Genomic DNA, 20,644 nt, shown 5'->3' on the forward strand with positions numbered 1-20,644 from the left:
CCATTACTTGATCTCTCGCCACAACTACTGGGCCGCTGTTGCGTCTACATCATTTCCGGTTACTGTCGTGGGGTTCGTCTCTGGTAAAACCTGAATATATTGTTAGCCGACCTTGAGAGCTTCTACATTCGGTTACTGATTCTTGCGAAATTCCACCCGGGAAGCTGTATGGCCGTGGAGTGGCACGACCGTTTGATATGCGTGGAGGCGCTGCAACCTACTTTCTTCTTCCGACTCGCCGGGCGCAGTGAATGGTGCGGAGCGCCTAGTTCTTGCTGTGGATGTCTTAACAGCTACACACCTTATTTAAAATACTAGCTGCGTCATTTTTATGGTATTTTCAGCGCGCGTCGCTTATTTGTATGTTTTTTTGACTAACCATTTAGCTCTAGTACAAGTTGACTAACACCATATCTTGCTGTGGCCATGATCATGTTAGTAATTGGTAATGTGTATGTGTGGTAGGGATGTCTGCGGCAGAAATTGCGTTACAAACGACGATCGGACAGAGGAGACCGTCCGAGCTAAGCCCTCAACCGCCTGCCCCTGTTGCTTACGAAGCGGGAGGTAAGTGTACCATCGAATCTGACGGTCGCCACACATTGGTGCTCGAAATGTTCGAAACCACAAAGGTATGTTTTCTTTCAAGACTGTTTATTTGTTAGACGACGTGAAAGTCGGGGCCGCATGCGCACAGAACAGCGCTCCTGTCCCCATTTTCGCCGTTCTAGTCGACGTAATTGAGAAACGTTTCGAACTCTGTACTCGGGTGTCGCCGCTTAGCGTGTCTCCTCGACTTTAGTGCACTGGCGGTGTTTCATGCTATTTCGTTGGCAGTTGAAGAGCTACAAGAGACGTAGTACATCAGTAGTGTTCAGTCCGCCAATGCTTCCATTATGCAATCTGCTCCAACGCTGTGATTTACGCAGACGACCACGAAACTCCCGCTGTGGCGTACCGTGTAGTTAAAGTTGTCGCTGAAACTTGTCACCGTATACAGATGAATAACTTTATGCAAGGCAGGGAAGAGGCTGGTGGTTCGATCGTATCAGATTTTACTTCTTTTGTACTCAAGGGTGGAGCATGAATTCGGATTCATTGTAATACCGTTGGCTGCGCTACACAATTTGAAATTATCACCTAAAATCGAACGACTGAACTCTGCAGTGAACATCTGTGAGGTAACAATAATGTTTCTACCGCATCCTGCAGTTTCAGATCCCAATACGTTATCATACGCAGTCGGAAGTGTTATCTTTGCCTTTCTTAGCACTGGATCTTTTACTGTTTGTCTCTTAGACTTGGAATACATCAGTAATGTTACAGATCAAATTCCGAAAAAGTCTCTGAAGGTATTGAAAGCTTTTCACACGTACCACTTGACTATATACAATATTTCAAGTTTCTCCGTGTCACAAAATATTTTGCGAAGCGCTATGCTCCGGCTGTACGCTGTATGCCGAGGTAGCATACACGACCCAAATGAAGCTGAAGAAATCAATGATGTGCCGTAATGAATTCATTAAAGAAAATGTTTAAAAGGACAACTAGCCACATCAAAGCCTTTCCTGAAATCCGTGAGGTACTTGGAGCGTTTTACAATCAGAGGTACTAGGTGGACAAACTGCGTCAGTTGTTTGAATGTTTAGCCTTCCACGTCAAATGACTATCACAGCACTGATACTCGTGGAACTTGTGTTAACTGTTCTGTGTTATTATCAAGAAATATTTCTTTGGAGAGAGAACAGTGGCAAGGCACTCTGCGGTACAATTTTCACAAAATCCGACAGTGGAACATTCCTTGAAGAAAAATAAGCCCAGATTTTATAGCACCTAAATCGCTCTAAAATATTCAAACGTTTGTGTGGATTAGGAGGGGCAACTTAAGTTTTGTTGTTGGTCCTCATTAAGATACTCCATCCTGAGGCGAATGCTGGTGTAGTGCGGAAACTACAGGACAACTTGAATGTGACGCAGGTCCAGATAGACGAATTATTGGCGGTCTTATAAAGTAGGAGAGAGGTGCTAGCGGAAGTAAACCTGTGAGGGTGGCTGAGTTATGCAGAGTATTACTCTCTAAAGGCAACGTTCCGGTTTAGTGTCCTGGTCCGCCACATAGTTTTAATCCGTCAGGAAGTTACAAGCAGCGCATGCTCCGCTACAGAGTGAAAAATTATTTCCGGATAATTTTATCTGCACACACACATACAGTTTAGGTAAACCTATATTAATATGTAGGTCTGCTTTAATAGCTGTTCAGAGATAGAAATGCACATCCGAAGGCAATTCTTCTTCTTCTTCTTCTTCTTCATTGTCACTTTGCCCTTGGGGACCATATTAATTATCTACGTTCCTCCACCAGTCACTTCTGTTCGAGGATTTCGTGACCTATTTTCCTTTCCTCCCTTGTGGTCCGTGGCGTTCCACGGATCCTGAGAATGGTACTCGCGGTAATCTTTCTTCTTCCATCCTAGTCAGGTATATTGTCCACATTAGTCTTCCCTCTTCATCCTTCAGCCAACATCAGCTTGTAAGTATAGCTGTGCCAGTTTTTAGTTTTTTAGTATCCTCCAATCCAGTAATGGGAACCAAATAATTTCCGTTACACCGTTTGTTCATCTGTTTTCAGACCCATATAGAGAGGTACCGGGAGAATTACACTCTTTTACAGTCTGATTTTAAAACTGCTCTATTGTACGGCATGTCCTGTAAAGCAAAGCATGTGTTATTTGCTGCTTCTATTCTTGCCTTACAAGGCAATACTAAAAGAAAATTGAAAGGGGCCGTATTTCGCTGTGTTGTTATGTGAATGACATTATAAATTTGAATACACGTTCCATTACTTATTTCCGAGATTTTCGAAGTAAATCACAAACTTGTAACGCGTGCGTACGTGCGCTTGTGTGTGTGTGTGTGTGTGTGTGTGTGTGTGTGTGTGTGTGTGTGTGTTCAAAATCATCCGTCCAAGACCATGCTTTTTTTTTTTTTTTTTTTTTTTTCATGAAAGAACTCGATTATAGAGATCCAAATGCCTTTCCTTAAGCTAGATTTTCTTGCAGTGGCAATTGTTTCGGAAGTGTGGAAAAAAATAGGACTATGTTGAAAATCTCTTTTACCACTTTAATATAGGCCATTCAGTTGATTATGAATCAAGGGACATGCATAACGAAATTACATTAGAAACTCAATTTCGAAGCCGTTACTTTTTCTTGAAGTGGGGCGTTCTTGCAACGGACACTCCACTGGTTAAAGTATACGGTTCGTATTTAGGATAAACATGTTTGTGGCTTCTGCGGACGTTCCTCACTTTTCGTAATTAGTGCATAGCATGCTGTCTGCCCCTCGTCTTTGCCATCTCGATACCTTTGTTAGTAAAGGAAATGATTTTCCAGTATTAGTCCGCGATCATTGCGAAAATTTTGTGAATAAAACCATCCAAGTTGCTAATAGAATTTTCTTTAATTATTACGCCGATTCGACTACTGCCATCATCGAGAATTTGCTGTGAAGATTAGAGCGACATAAAAGCGACAAACGCCTTTGGGTTACGACCGGTAATTAATGAAATAATTTAGAAATCCGTCGACAACCTCTGTGTTGTGTATATCCATACTGCTAGAAATAATGTGAAACATTTAGATACCTACAAAACATGTATTCACTACAGTGTAGTCGTCAGGATATGGGACAGTCTGAGCAGCAGTCTCCTTTCTCACAGGAGAGTAGTCGTCTATACAGGCTATCGCGTTTTCTTGTAACACATATTGCTTCTCGTCCAGGGGCAATTAACGGTTAGTTTCTGGCGTTGCAAGTCGCCTTATTCATTCCGACCCATAACTATGAAAACATTGACGCAAAAATAGCTTTAACGCTAATGGCGAAATCGTTAGTTTTTCGTTGTGCAACACTCGAATATGTTTACTACCTTTTTGACTACAGTTTATCTTATCAAGCCTTCCACATAATTGCGGAAAAGCTCTCTACAGACACACACTACGAGAATGCATGGCAAACGTGGTCAGCGCTGATATTGGCAAGCCACCATATTTTGACCATAACCTGATAGCCGGCCGAGGTGGCCGAGCGGTTCTAGGTGCTACAGTCTGGAACCGCGCGACCGCTACGGTCGCAGGTTCGAATCCTGGATGTGTGTGATGTCCTTAGGTTAGTTAGATTTAAGTAGTTCTAAGTTCTAGGGGACTGATGACCTTAGAAGTCAGGTCCCATAGTGCTCAGGTCCTTTTGAACCATACCCTGATAGCGTGTGCGGATCCATGTCGGGTTGTCGGGGCGTACATAGTCAGAGCAAAACACCGCATATCTTTCTCAATCTGCTAGAAAAACCTTAATAATGTCATACGTGCCAGAGACGTGCCAGTTCACTTAATTTAAGACTGTCAAGACATTGAGCAGATCGTACCCAAATTTACTTTACTGTGTGTTTCCTCGACCATAGTAAGGTTTTGCACTCATTTCTTCGTAAATTGTGTGTTCGAATAAATGTGTGATGCAGATCAAAATTAACATAATTGTAACAAGAGCTGTAATTGTTAGAAATCTCGTTCATATCTGTAATTCCACATGTGATACGATCAAAACTTGTTGCCGAGATCGTGGCTTAATCTTGAGGTTGTCTTTATTTTAATTTGGGAGCAGAAGTCCGTTGCTGCATTTAGAGTATGCGGACTGTGCTGAGCTGAAGCGTGGCTGCTGCTGTGAGCAACAATGAACTGGGTCAAATCCTGCGTCGCGCAATCCTGTCACAGGAGCTCGCCTGTCTCCTCGCGTTGCCGAACACGGTCGGGCTGTTTGTCGTGCAAGTTTCGTAGCGCTTAGTACTAGATACCAGGCTCTGTCTTTATTGGTGCAGTTCGTACCTTTGTCGGGTGGAAGGAAAGTTGAAGGGTGAAAGTAAAACCGTAAGGCATAGTATGCTGGTAAATCGCCTAGGATTTCAGTTGCCTATACCGGAAAGCACTTGTCGTTTAAAAACTGAGAATGCTTCCCCTTAAGAGTAACTTTTTGTGTAGGTTACTGTAACAAGTGCGTGTAATGTGTGGAGTCGTGCTTATGTTGTCGAGGACAGCAAGAGGGAGAAAGTAGTGGGCAAAACCCAGTGGCTACACACAGAAAAAGCTCACGTATTCTGTCTGAACCAAGGAGTCTTAGAGTTTAGAACCTACTGTCATCACCCCATGAGACGCTGTGAAGGGTTTCGGATTTAATCCAAGATATGGGTACAAATTATTTTGCCGTGCTTATAATTCTTTCCATTCCTTGCGACATATGGCTCACGAAAATTTCTTGACCACCACTGTCCGAATAGGCCACCGCTTGGTCAAGAGTTGTTAGACTATTTTGGGACTTTTCCTATATCGAATACTGAGAGGGCTATTTAAATGGTCAAATTCAGGAACTATGTTATAGCAACAAAAAAAAGCTTTTTAATAACGAAATTATCTTCCATTTCAAGGCGTGAGCATTGGCCCATTCCATTTTATCAAAACTGTTGTCTTCATCTCTTACTGGCCGTCCTGTATCCTATTTCCAGTTTGTTCCAAATGTAGTGCTTGCCATGGCAGACGTTCGCATGGCATCTTTTTGATGTGGTCATGCGATTTTCTGTTGTCTAATTTCTTCTGTCGTTTCTACGGCTAGTTCCTGTCTTATATCTTAATTCCGCACTCAATCTCGTAGCATTAAACTTAGGAGAGGCCTCAGAAATCTCAACTCTGCTGCTTCAATTCTTCGTTCATTTCTCATTCTTAGGGCCCAGGTTTCAGTACCATACCTACTAGCATGCTTTGCAAACGTGTATCCTTAGTGTTTTCTCTTTCCTCATAGTTGTACGTAGATATCTCCTTACGCACGCGCACACGCACACACGCGCACACGCGCACACACGCGCACACACGCGCACACGCGCACACACGCGCACACACGCGCACACACGCGCACACGCGCACACACGCGCACACACGCACGCACACGCACACGCACACGCACACGCACACACACTTACAGCATTATCTCTCTTTGTATTCTGAACGACATCTGAACTAATTTTGTACATTGATATCTCTGTCCTGAAGTATTTAAAAGATTTTACCTGTTTGCTTACTTTATTATTTATCATTATTTTTGATTTATTTACACGCACAACCATTTGATAAGTTTGTAAAGCCCTTGGGGTGTCTGTCAAGAGAACTTGTTGTTTTGGAAACAAAATTGTCACTAAACTGGTTCCATCCCAGGTCCATCTGCACAGGGTTTCTAAAATTCCATTCTTCTATAACTTTGTTGATATTTAATATCAAAAAGGATCGATGAGAGACCACACCCCTAGTTTACAGTCAGTAACACTGGTATTATCTCATAATCTAATGACGTTCAACAAATTATAGATACATTGTAGTCAGTGATCAATTACATAATTACATTGTACCTACCTCATTGTAAGCCTTCTGATACTGTAGGAAGAACAGAAATAGTGGCATGTTGAATTCTCTTTTCTGTCAATTGTTTTAAAACAAAAGCATCTGCACATGACCTATCTTTAAAAAATCCGCATTGCTCCTCTCTTAAAAATGTTTCTGCTATTGACTGAAGTTTCCTTTTAGTGCCAGATGGAATAGACTTTGTAAGTAGCCTTCAAAATGGACAGTGCCCTGCAATTTGAGCATTCTTTTTTTAACCCTTTTCTTGTGTATACTTAAAATTCTTGCAACCTTCCATTCGTCTGGGATTTTTCCGAAGCACCAAATATCATTCAACAACTGCACAAATAACTTTTTCCACTTAATACTGGTGCATTTTATAAGTTACAGATTTATTCCATCTGTACATTTAGCCTTTCTATTCCTGATCTCCTTCAAACTACTTTTCAAGTCTGTTATCGTAATTGTATCGTAGTCTCCAACATTCACAGTATTGTTATAGTAGGGCTCATCTTCCTTCCTGATTGTAATTCAGCAACTATTTCTTTCGTGGTATTCTGTCTGTGCTTTGTTATTGATTTCACTACGAAAATTTTGATTACTTCGAATCCAAACGTTTGAGTGTTGGTTAAATCATATTCTAGTTATTTAGCAGTACTTACCCAGCTATCTCTATTTGGTTGTCTAGCGCATCAACTTCCGTATTTATTGTTACCAAGAAGAGGAGCTAAGTAGTAAGTACTAGTGCAGCAGTTTCAATGCAGCAGTTTGACTTGCTGTTTCTGTCTGTTCAATCGTGCACATCCTTACCTGTGCCCGCTTAATGCTATTAATCCCCAGAAATATGTTTACTGAACCTAGAAAACTTCAGTTTCTCCACTGGAGGTGAAGTTGTTGCCGTCTAATGCGTTTCGTAAAGCGGCAGGAAACAGTTACATCATTAATGTAAAAGAAACGATACACACAGCATAAGACTTTATTGAAATAGATTTATGGTAGACACAAACTTTATCTGAGTACGGCTTGTTGCTGTAAGGATAAAACCCTGTTTAGATTGGACCAGTTGACAGGGCACAGAGGTGGTTTTGAAGATAAATATCTATTTTGAAGTTTCTTTCGTTTCCAAATTAAAAGTAATTTGTGATTGAAAAGAATGCGCATATTACACACTTAAAGATTAGGCTGTTGTTATGATTCGAAAAACATTCGCTCTTAACTAAATGGTTCCCACTCTACCAACATTCTAAATAACTCAACGAGTTCAGTAGAACAGTGTATCTTCCACAAGCAAATACGCCGTATTTAAAATTAGTTATTCTGAAGATTGGAATGTGGAAAGAGCAATTTCGCATCGGTCCAGCTGGCACATCTCTCTCTCTCTCTCTCTCTCTCTCTCTCTCTCTCTCTCTCTCTCTCTCTCTCTCTCTCTCACACACACACACACACACACACACACACACACACAGTAGACTTTTCTGAAGACAATATAAGTTGTATGTTAAATGCCGAGTGCTGCGTTTCAAAATGTTACCGAAGGAAAAGCTTTTTTGAGATTAACAGCTATGTGCTCAATCCTCTCAGTGAGGTCGGCAGAGGAGCAGTTCTTCTCCAGTTCTCATCGGTGGAATACTGTAAATGGCGAAAATGCAGTGTCGTTTGACACTAACTCCGTACAATAATGTTTTGTGTTGTAACTGCCATAAAGACCCTCGTTCGAATCTCTCTAGTAACATATATATCTTTTACTTCTATTTAAATAACATGTTTATTAACAATAAGCCTTATTATCAACAAGACCACCTCCGTAGCCGAATGGTTGGCTTTGCTGCCTTCGGTGCGAAGGGTGCCGGTTTCGACTTCCGGAACCACCTCGTATTTTCCAGAGGTAGTTAGGTCTGGGACATGATACACACTGCCCCGTGGGGCCAAATTAAGAGCTGCTTGATTAAAGAAACAGCGGCATCATCACAACTCGTCTACTGGTAATAACAAATGGAGGGATTAACGACGTGTTGATCACACATTTCCCTCGATCTTGTAGGCAGCAGTTGGCGATTGGGAACACGCGTGAAACCAACTCAGTGAGTGATGTTTCAACATTTTATTTATTAACAAATGGAAATGTTAACAAATAATTAATCATAATTATTTAATGGATGTAATAACTAAAGTATGAAAATCTCGTCCACAATATATTAAAATTTGGTACAAAAATGCGAAACGTCAAATAGAAAATAAAATACTTATATATATATATATATATATATATATATATATATTGAACAAAATTGATGATGCACATGTCGTTTTAATTTAACAAAATTGTATTTGACGTGCCTGTATGAAATTTTGTTTTTCTTAAGACCGGTAATTAAATATAAAATGTTATTTTCGCTGAAAATTACGACCCGTATTTGTTAATTAATATTCCTATTTGTTAATAAATATGGAGTTTAAATCAAAGTAAACAAACATGCTACTAGAAAGATCCGAACCAACCACTTCACGATTGCAATCGTTTAACGCTGTGCTTTCACCCACCACGGAATGTGTTAGTAAACTAACAATGTTTTATACTTAACAGTGTTCGGAAATATTCTGATCTTCAAAGGCAGTTGAGTTTTTTTTGAGAATTTTGTAGTACTGCATTACGAAACAGACGACGTGCACAGATCTTCCGATCATAGAAGTTTGATGAAAATGGAAGAGGACCTGTTCGTAAGGTCCCCTTGTGAAATTAAGTCACTAGGCCTAATAACTGTCCAATTTTATTTTATTATGATCAGTACCTCACTTCTAACCGGAATGTCCCGTGGTGTATGTTTCGTAATAATAGTCTCCGATTTTTTATCGGAGGTTAATCTAAAGAGAGGAAGAGATCAAGAAATCAAATAAGAAACATTGAGAGCTATTTCAAAGCCGTATTCTTGCATAATACATTTTGGTATTCATATGATACTTTGTGGTACTTCATGTCATGTAATTTTTTGCTTTGTATGGTGGAAAAGGTTAATTTACGGTACTCTTGACGTGTACTGTTTTCTTTTCGAAGTTATCGTTAAGACACAAAAAGTGGAAGTTGTAAATTCGAATACAGCTAAATAGCGGTAGTGTGAAGGAGAACTCCAGTGGACTATACTCTCGAGAAACCAAGTCATTATATTTACGGCTGCTATCATTCAATCCATCGGGAAGTTTTACAGAGATGGTGGACTTTGTTGACGTTGATAGGTTGTAAATAAGTGTAATTATCTTCAGGTATTGAGCGCATTACAATTCACATGAAAAGTAAAATTTGTCTAGAAGTCCGAACGGGAACTTCCGAGCTCTGGTCAGAGTAATTTGACAGAAACCATTCGGAGGAGGAGAATCTTCAGACACCAAGAATTGTCAATGTTAAAAGTGGATTTTGTACGGTTTTTTCTGTCTATGTTGTCACTATTACAGTGACCTAGCCACCAGCAAGGTGGAACCACCTGAAGATGTCTAACAGTTGCTCCGAAGAAATATTGTGGAATTTGCACAACGTGATCCGGCGGCAAACCCGTGAAGACTATTTACAACACATCTCCCGGGAAAGCTTGGGGAGTCACATACATGTCGTTGTTAAAGTAGATAAAAAGACGTTAGCGAGAAATCAAAAGGAAAACGCGTTTGAACTTTACAGTTGTAAAAAAAAAAAAGGAGCACAACAAAAAGAAACCTATCAGAGAATGTTAGAAATTGCCAAAGAATGATTATTATCTGCAATCTGTAAATGTGGATATACAACTTCGTAAACTTGCGAAAGAAAAAGAAAAAAGAAAAGAAAACGAAGAAACGTGCTGGTCCACATTGTTACTTTCGTGTACCGTGAATGATGATGATGGTGGTGGTGGTGATAACCCGAAAGGTGATGATAAATAAATATGTGATACAGATTTTATTTCAGTTTCGAAAAAATATTGATTGGCCTGTGCTCAGATACATAGTTTTAACAGCGATGTTCGGTCTGTCTTATGCTATATACGTTAGGCCAACGACCAATTCATGTTTATACGAGCCAAATTAGCCCCAATAACAATACTATGAGAATCAGCTCTTTCGTAGGTCAAGATGAATTTGACAGTCTCGTGAGAACTATGATCCAAGGGCCGCTGATCAGCCTTCCACGTGAGGATTAAATTCCGTGCTTATGCTGTTGCAGCAGTTGTGTGTAACCTTCCCCAAAGCTGATATACGGATCTGCAACAACACTGCTATGTTTTGTACAAGAACAACTGCCGCCACATTCCCAGAAAAACGGAAAAGTAAAATCTTCACGGTAGCTAGTTCAGCTACAGTGACCCAAAAAAACACGCGAGTGACAATCTCCCCATAATCATTGCACCCCTTTTCGCTCTATTTCCTTATTTCATCTTGCTGTCAGACACAAGGAATATTAGTTATTTCTGCTTCTAAATCAACAGCCCCTTCGAAACAAACTTCCATAGCGCTTGATTTTTCTGTGAAGCTAATTTGAGTTACAAGGTTAAGTTGCCGTTTCATCGTATTACTCTGTCTAAATCTGATCATATTCTGGTTGTTTTTGTCGCCGCCGTCGTCATCGTTGTTTTGATTGTTGTTGCATAGTCTCTTTTTGGTGGTGGTCGTCGTCCTATTTCGTTGTTGGTGTGGTGGTGGTGGTGGTGGTGGTGGTGGTGGTGGTGGTGGTCGTTGTCGTCATCTGATGATGATGGTTTTCTCTTCCTTCATCACCAGCCATGCCCGGATGTATTTATTTTTTCATTCGTATAGCTCAAAATATTGTCTATAGTGTTAACAAAACGTGATTCTACAATGCGTCTTCGGTTCGAAATCACAAGGTTCTATGATTTATTGAAAATTTCACAGATTTAAGGTAAAATAGATAATTGAACACTGAAATGTAGAGGGTTTCCTCCTAAAACTTCCCCAACTTCAACGAACTGACACATTTCGCTGCCTTCATGCGTTTTCAATCTCTCTCAAGATAATAAAGCCTATCGTTGTGCACTGAGTCCCAACATTCACATTCCCAGAAATAACCGATTACCTGAAAAGACTGGGAGGCAAGAGAGGATCTATGTAAAAGAATGTGGTTATTGGTCCGCTGTTATCTGCGTTAACGACAAACTGTAATACTGGCGTTTCTTATCTTTCTTTCTTTGCAGTAACTGCCGTCCTCGGGGCGAAAATCAACGACGTCCACACGTCGCTATCCAACCTGGGATTCAACCGCAGCAGCACACTGGAAAACATTTCGCCTAAAACATCGAGAGGGGCGGCCCGGTTATATCGCGGTAGGCGTCGTGAACACGTGGACCTCAAAGTCCCGCTACACGTAGACCTAACACTGCCTGCCGATTTTCCTCCTACACGGAGCTCCTACCATTACTGAGCTTCTCATTGCGTGACACATTTTTATATTTCAAATTTTAATTTCTTCTATTCTTGAATAATTAGAAGCAAATAGAAAATTTTCTTTGCTTTTCCCGTAATTCTTCCTGCTGCACTTTGATTTTTGCGTAGGTGTTGAGTCTCTTCTGTAGGTCTCGTTACTTTCCTTTTAACACAGTAGTATTTACCAGCTCCGAATTGTCCTTTGCCTGCTCTGTGGCCTTTCTTTATTGCACGCATTTTTTGTTGATGCCTCTATAATTTTACACAGCTTCCAGCTATGAAAACCTATTTTCCGGTGTAACAGCTGCAGCTTGTAAGGTGTATGCTTTTATTTTGGCAGTAATTTTTATCAGCGGAATGTAACTGTGTTTCTGATATATAGCGACACTGGTCCTTAATGGTAATTATGTTAATGTGCTTGCAGAGTTACAAGCATTAAATAGACATATACAAGTCGACAGTACAGGTAAGCACAATCATTTTATTACAAATAATTGTGTACCATGGTCAGTACCACAAAACGGAAGCTCAGAGAAGATGCACTGCGTCTGTGGAAGAGGATGAGCGTGCCGTAGTGAGTGAATTTGATTTTGTATGTCGTCACAGAAATCAGACTTTTAAACATTTTATCGACGATGACGTAGTTTACGTCTCAGCCAAACATGTAGTTCTTGGAAACGCTGAACAATGACAGATGCCCAATAAATACTGCAACGTATTAGCGACAGTTAGTAGTCCATTTAAAATTCCACTGTGAAACAAATTTTGAACAGGTTGTTCGAAATGGTCAAGTTTAGTTTTTAAAGACTATATTTAGCTGGCGCAAGAGTGCCCCAAGAGTACATTTTTGAAGGCTATCATGATATGTTGAGTTTGTTGATGCCAAGAGGTTAAAGTGCAAAACCAACTTCTGATTGAGGTGGTTCGGCTATTATTATATAGTGTCGTCGAACATTGACTGCACAAGTGACGACAGCAAAGAAGAATCTCTTTCTACAAAAATAGGTCTGCCAAGAGTCCTCTAGACTCCAACGCCAAGGGTAAAGATACCGTGTCCACTTCAGTTGCCGAAGATAGGAATATGCGTGGATCGTAATTGTGTGCACTGTGGCTGATACTACGTGGTCTGTTGAGTCGCTGTACGTACTGTGTTCCAGAAGTTGAAGAGTACTTGAGTAAAGATTCTTGTTATAAAATGTGAAAGCGAACCTCTGATAAATTTTATGCCACTACCGTGCTCTTACTATTAATCTTGAACGATTGTTTCCGTTTTAAAGTGTGTGTGACCCTATGACGCATAAGTTAATACTCTAATACACATGTTAGTTACTGGTCTTAATTTTGTCCTTTAAGATTTTTGTTCTCCATTAAACGTTGCTCCAGACCTTCAGTCAACATGATACCCCTCTCACACCTGTCTAGCAATTGTGTGTGGCACATTCTAGGTCACAAGGTAACATGATACCCATCAGGTGTCCACCCAATCATCTTGGACAATTATGTGACAAAAATAGTGGCTAAATGAAGGTCACCCATCTGCTATGGGGTTCTAGCCCAGATAATGTTTTAAGATAAGGTTACACAGATCTAGGTGAAAAAGCTGGCATAAAAAGGCGGTAAATCTTACCACCCCCCCCAAATTCCACGTTGATCAAGGCCAATGGGAAGACAATAAGCTGGCGGGAAACTTTCTACCCTCCTCGGAAGAGCAGTTGTGTGAGCCTCGTCATTTGTGCTCTGTGCATTGTAGTGAAAAGATCGGATTTGCTTGCGATCCGCGTGTCGGTTTTTCGTAAATAATTAATAATAGGTCTATAACAAATTCATTTCTGGATTTTCTTTTTCCTAGCGAGGTGTTTTAGAATGCGTTTTTAATTTCTGGTATGTTAGCAATATTTTTTCTTGTCTAACAAAGTATTTGACAATACATTTTTGTTAGCATTACTTTTCTACTTTAATAGAAACTTATATGCGCACATATACAGGTACGTATTTGCTTGGGAGACGATACGGTAATACTGAGTGGGTCGATTAGCAGCAGGTGAAGAAAGGAAAGAAAAAAAAGAAAGAAAGAAAGAAAAAACTCAAAGGTGTACACATTACACATATGCAGTATATACAAAATTTTATCTATACCTGTTGTTTACAAAAACGCGCAATCCCTGATCTCTACCATCCCTGATTCTTTTTCACTACCGTGCACAAAGCACAAATGACGAAACTCACACAATGGCTCTGTTGAGAAAGGAGTTGGGAAGCAGGGAATTTGCCTTCCTACTGCCCTTGATCAAAGTGGGAGGTGGAAGGTAGGATTTCCCGCCCATATAAGTAGCCCTGTTAAGCTACATTACTGGTTGGTGACTTCTTCTTGGGTCATTATCTGTGCTACAACGTGCACAGTGGATGGCTGAGGTCACCCATCCCATTTGCCCGCCATTTTGATGTCAAGCAATCGCCGAAGATGCTTGAGCTGAACGGACATGTGACTTATAACAGGTTACATCGTAATGCTGAATGTACCGCACACTACTGCCCGAGAAGCGTAGACGAGGGTAATCATATTACACCATGACCTATAGATAAGATCGTTATCTTCCCTTAAACTCTCTGTGCCATCCTAATAACACTCGCTGTAGAGAATTGCTAAATTTTGTGTCAATACTGGTACGCACAGCATGTCCCCAAGGATTTAGTTATCTTGCAGGTGCTCATTAGGAAAACTCGGAGGCAGATCCTAAGAATTACTTTAGTGGGACGTCATGCATTGTTTGAAATACTTTTAAGGGCTTCGTGAATACGGCCCATTGCAGCTGTTAATTGTAATTTGAACTACAGCGACAAAATTTCGGAGATTGTTTATACATACATTATGAGTGTTTTGTTATAAGCGACCTGATATCTCCAGTGGCTCTTTACGAAGTAATTGAGAAATGAAAATAAAAGAAATGAATCGCAAGCCAACTACAGTAGAGAAAGCATGCAAATAATTGGAACAAATTATGAGATAGCTACTAACTTTACACGAAGATTACCACATAAAAAACACAAAGGCAGAAAACAAAACTACCACTAGATGACAAAGTGAATATGAGTAACCACTCAGTTTCTCGCGAATACGTACTGGAAAGTAATAGAATTTCGATTTTTATCTTTGCATCTTTATTGCGCTGAAAATAACCACGACAGTGAGAATGTGGACTATATGCGCTGTGCGTCTTGTTTGGTAACAAATTTGTTCCATTCACTCGCAGCTGTTAATGTTAGCAATACTAATGCCCACTTTACTTTTCGGCCTTAAACTTGCATTCAGTACCGCGGGGTTCTGTTTCGGGATCTGTTTTCGGCACTTTCACGAAGTAACAATGATATACAGCAGTATGAATAGGTTTACGCGTGAAGATCGGACCGATATGCACTCTTATATTGGTTCGCTAAAGGCAGTGAAAGAGCTGCACATCGTTGCTATTCTGAACTGTTCCCGCAGCGACGACAACTACATCACAGTATTTGTGCCGTACTCTGTTTACGTGTTATAAGTTTTTGTGATGGCATACTTCAGACGTTTGAAGTGTTCCACGGTATTTTCACAGGAACAAAACTGGAGTAAAGAAAGAAATGAACTACAATGAAGCGACGAAAGTCACGGGACACCTGATATCATGTCGGCCCTCCTTTCGCCCGCCATAGTCCAGTAACTCGTCGTGGTATGGACTTAGACAAGTCGTTGGATGTTCCTTCCAGTAATACTGAGCCATGCTAACACTACGGCGTTCCATAATAGCGCAAGTGTTGCAGATGCAGGATTTTATGCACGAACTGACATTTCGGGCCATCAGGGTGGCCAAATCATTTACTCGAACTGCCCAGAACGTTCTTCAAACCAGTCGCAAAAAATTGTGGCCGGGTGACATGGTGCATTGTCATCCATGAAAATTCCGTCGTTGTATGAGAACATGATCTCCAACTAGGCAAATGTAACAATGTCCAATCAGTGATCCATGTAAACACAGCTCACACCTCTGTGGAGTCACCACCAGCTTGCACAGTGCCTTATTGACGATTTGGGTCCATGGCTTCGTGAAGGGTGCACAACCAGCTCTTACCAACTGAAGTAGGGACTCATCTGACCAGACCACAGTTTTCCAGTTGTCTAAGGTCCTACCGATGTGGTCATGAGCCCATGGGAGGCACTGTAGGTGATGTCGTGCTGTTACCAAAGGCACTCGCATCGCTCGTCTGCTGGCATAGCCCATTAAGGCCAGATTTCACCCACTGTCTTAACGCATACATTCGTCGTACTCTCCACATGGCTCCTCCTGTTATTTCGGGTAGTGTTGCTTGTCTGTTACCACTGACAACTCTACGCGAAGGCGTTTCTCTCGATCATTAAGTGAAGACCGTCGGCTAGTGCGTAGACCGTGGTGAGAGGTGATGCCTGAATGTGGTATTCTCGTCACGCTCCAGGCACTGTGGTTCTCGGAAAACTAAATTCTCTAACACATTCCGAAATAGAATGCCCACTGCGTCTGTTCCCAACTACAGTTCCACATTCAAAGTACATTATTTTCCGTCGTGCGGCCATAATTCGTCGGAAACCTTTTCACATGAATACTTGAGGACAGATGCTTCGCCAGTGCACTACTCTTCAGTACCTTGTTTTCGCGATACTACCGCGCCATCTGTACATGTGCGTATCGCTATGCCATGACTTTTGTCATCTCTGTGAGTAATGATAATAGTTATTACTCTGTTATGAGCCTCCTGAGATCACATTGGTCCCTTGCTCCAAATACTCAAACAGCGAATAACTTCGTAAATTTGTGGGAGGAATTTAGTTTCTCTCTGTATAAGCATTTTTAATCCGATATCGTAGAAGAATGCCAAAAGTTTCCTGAGGCCTTGCTTCGTTGGATAGACACGTGAACGGAGATCACTAGTTAATGTTGGAGCGGTATGGAAAAAAAAATTCTACGGGAAGCGAGAGAGTCATTGTATAACCACTATGAACGTTGATGTAGGAGTCATGCTGGCATTACTACGGAATAGAAAGATACCGACGATCACTGTAAATTTGTGGAGTAAACTCTTCCCTATAATGCTCACCGCTGTCGCTAGTAGGCAGTACCTAGCATTTGTCGAAGGCGATTTCGATCAGTGGAAAATGGCAGTCTTTAAACTTTGTAATTTCTTTCTTAAATACGAAAATTTAAAAGGCAGATTGTAGACGAAATTGTCAGAAAGCGGGCGTGTTGCGGTGTAGTGGCGGTAGTTGAGCGGCAGAGCTGGGGCTTGACGATGCTAGCTCTCCCGCTGCTCTATTGCGTAAACGCAGTCAATAAGTCGGCTCGCCAGTACCGCACCGGCAGCTTTAATTGCAACGAGCACCGAGAGCATCCGTCCGCGCGAGGCGCACGAGGCGCTTTCCCGGGAGGGGCGCGTCACTTCCCGCGGGAAATGGGGGAAAATCCCCGCATCCCCATCTCTGTCTCACTCTTGTGAGCGCTTTTCTTTTCTTTTCTTCTCTTCCGTCCCGTCCCATCCCATTACATTCGCTCTCTTTCCCTATCTTTTCTCTGCCCCTAGCCGCTCACGGGTCGTAGTAGTGCTCGCGGTAAAGAGCCGGTGAAGAGTGGGAGATGGAAGGGCGGAGTAGGGAAAAAAGGACACAAGTGTGACAGCGGCGGCCGAGCGCATTGATCTGCAGCCGGCCGCGGCCGCCACCGCCACCGGCGGCGCGGGTTTGTTCGCCGTCGGCAGCTGCATGGCTGCCGGCTGCCCGGCCGGCTCCCCAATAGCCCTCTCCTGCCCCGGCGCGCCCGCGCTCTTGCGAAACGCGCGTTTGATTTAATTAAAAGGAAGCCGCCAACAGAGCGGTGCACTGCTCACCTGCGAGTGCTCAGCACTTCTCAGCCTCGAGAGTCGCCGCCAGACACGTACGTCCGCGTTTGGTTTTATTTTAGTTTCCAAGATCCACCCACACTATCACCCCGTAAACTGATGTTGTAACTACTGAAAGTTAATTTCACAACGCGACGAGGTTGGTGAAATTCAGTTCGACGTACAACTCTCCCGCCACCCGCCGCTGCCTCTCCTTTCATGTACCTGGCGTGATTGAAAAGTAACGGGGATTTTTCTTCATAGTTTTGGTGTGCATGCCCTTGGTGCAAGTTCGTATTTTCAGGTGTTTTGAATATTTAGTTTGTTAACAGTGGAAAAGGTTATAGCGTAAGGTGAAGTAACTTGGCAATGTTTTCAAAGAAACGTGTTGTTTTGGCAATATCATGAATAGCAAGAGTGCTACTCACCATATAGCGGAGATACTGAGCCAGATAGTCAAATAAAGCTTTTGGCCAAAAAGTTCCATACTGCCGCCGGCCGTGATGACCGAGCGGTTCTAGCCGCTTCAGTCTGGAGCCGCGCGACCGCTACGGTCGCAGGTTCGAATCTTGTTGCGGGCATGGTTGTGTGTGATGTCCTTAGGTTAGTTAGGTTTAAGTAGCTCTAGGGGCTGATGACCTCAGAAGTTAAGTCCCATAGTGCTCAAAGCCATTTGAACCATTTTTGAACCAGACTGCCTCTAGTCAGTTTGGCCTCAGCAGCCAGAGGCTGTGCTCATATATATATTTGTTTTTACTATCCGGGACTTTTGGCCAAAAGCTTAGTTTAACAGTCTTTTTGTTGTGCCTTTCTGTGACTCAGCATATCCGCTATATGGTGAGTAGCGCTCTTCCTTTTCATAATACTGTCATTATTCCGTCCTGGGTTTTCCATTTCCGTAACGTATTGTTCTATTAGAGCAAAACAACAAAAATGTTGCAATTTTATTAGATACCTACATATGTCAGCCCTATTCTATAAATATATCACATGCTTGTTATTATTGGCACTGTTCAAACCTGTAAATAACTTTGCAGCATACACAGGAAGGTAATTTCGCAATAGGTAAGATTATTCTGCAACACAAAAAATCGTTCACCATTCTGCACCAACCCTCATCTTCATAACTTGAATGTTCACAATTATTACACAAGTAGACATCTTCCTTAGCCGGTGGTTTTTGGCAGCCAGCATGGTAGGGTATAAGCAAACAGAGCATTGTGTCCATGATGCACCTGGTTGTTCTTTTTAATTTTTTTCACGTAGGTTATGTGGTTCAAAACGGTTCAAATGGCTCTGAGCACTATGGGACTTAACATCTGTGGTCATCAGTGCCCTAGTACTTAGAACTACTTAAACCTAATGTGCTGTTTAACTAACCTAAGGACATCACACACATCCATGCCCGTGGCAGGATTCGAACCTGCGACCGTAGCAGTCGCGCGGTTCCGGACTGAGCGCCTAGAACCGCTAGACCACCGCGGCCGGCTCGGTTATGTGTGTGAAATATTTGCTTCCAATAATATTTGCTACAAACGTGTCGCAGGAAGATGTAAGAGCAACGTTGATAGTCGTCCAAATGAGTAACCGAAGATTGGGGCAGATCGATGTCACGCTTAGCGATGACTTTATAGGCACCCAGAGTGTTAAGTCAGACATCTCTCAGCCTTCTAAATTTTCAAATTAATATTTTGTTGGGCTACCAGTTTCAGCGATACATCACGCAATTTTCAGTACCCTTGATCGGCGTGTAAGAAGATTGCTACATTTGATCCAGTCAAAATAGGGGCCAGCATTCAGTGACTGGTATCCGTAGATTATTGAGATAGCGTCAGTGTCGGCAGATGATGTTTGAAGTGGTACTCTTCTTGATTTAGTTATTTTTTATTTTTTTGCAAAAAAACGAAAACCGTTGATTTAGCCACCGTATACGCATGATACGACGTGCTATGACTTCTGTTTTCGAGGCTGAAGAGAACCTTTAAAGGACGTCCTTTTGTCGCCATTGACGAGATAAAAACAGGATAGCTGAAGCAGCTGAACACCATAACAAGTGGGTTACAGAAATGCTTTCAAGATTCGAAAACGCACTGGCGCAATTGTTATGTCTAAGGGGGTTTACTTTGAAGGGGACAAAGGTGAAGTTAATGAATAAATAAAGATTCTCTAAGAAAAACAAATTCTCGTTACTTTTGATCACATCTCGTATCTATTGAATATTTCTGCACGAGTACTGTCGTGGAAACTAGGGCGCATCAACGTTTGTATTTAGATGGTGTTGGGCGCACAGACAACGTCATAAGATTTATCCTGATGCTACTCAGTTGAAATCAGTCATGCCTTTATTACCTTTATCCTTAATATCCTATGGTATATTTTGGGGCAACTCTATGAACTCACCAACAAAGTTTTTATTCACGAAGATCTTTGGTCAGGCAGATGTACAGTGTCTGTTCAACATTCATTCAGCGAACACGGGACGGGAAAATAATTCGTATTTGAATAACACTTCCTTAAACACTGTACAGAAAAGTATGCACTGGACAGCAGATTCCATTCTCGAGCAGAACCGAAAAGAAACCATGTGATAAACCCCAAGTCTTCAAATTCAGGGAAGAATGTTTTGTTGCAGCACTTCTGTTTTGTACAGGAGTCTTCACACTACATACAAACACCTTTATAATGTGTTGTTTATTCGTATACTCACAATTTTTCTCAGCTGGATGCTACTCTGAGGTTCAGGCATTGGCACAGGAGGAGGATACGTGGCAGATCCCATCAAACCAATCAGAAGACTCATGATATTCAGCATTCCTGACCGAATAGCTTCGGCACGCATCACTTGGCCTGATAATTAAGTAAATAAATACGTAAAATAAAAATTATGATAAAAGAAAAATTCAAAAGTTCGACGTAGCAAGCTAAGGAGC

At 41.7% G+C, this 20,644-nt stretch overlaps 1 protein-coding gene across 8 annotated transcripts in view; it reads left to right on the forward strand.

The window, feature by feature from the left end:
* Positions 1-20,644, forward strand: part of LOC126353762 (serine/threonine-protein kinase tousled-like 2) — a 538,693-nt gene that overhangs the window by 224,839 nt on the left and 293,210 nt on the right. For 2 of the 8 annotated variants that reach the window (XM_050002821.1, XM_050002820.1), the window contains exons 3-4: positions 466-567; positions 11,609-11,737. The exons of 2 other annotated variants lie outside the window; for them this stretch is intronic. In XM_050002821.1, the coding sequence (XP_049858778.1) occupies positions 466-567; positions 11,609-11,737 (231 nt within the window). The remainder of the gene's footprint in view (positions 1-465; positions 568-11,608; positions 11,738-20,644) is intronic. 4 more of the 8 variants (XM_050002826.1, XM_050002825.1, XM_050002824.1 and 1 more) reach the window with 2 other exon arrangements.

This window comes from Schistocerca gregaria, chromosome 3 (genome assembly GCF_023897955.1).
Source record: "Schistocerca gregaria isolate iqSchGreg1 chromosome 3, iqSchGreg1.2, whole genome shotgun sequence".
Classification (NCBI taxonomy): Eukaryota; Metazoa; Arthropoda; class Insecta; order Orthoptera; family Acrididae; genus Schistocerca; species Schistocerca gregaria.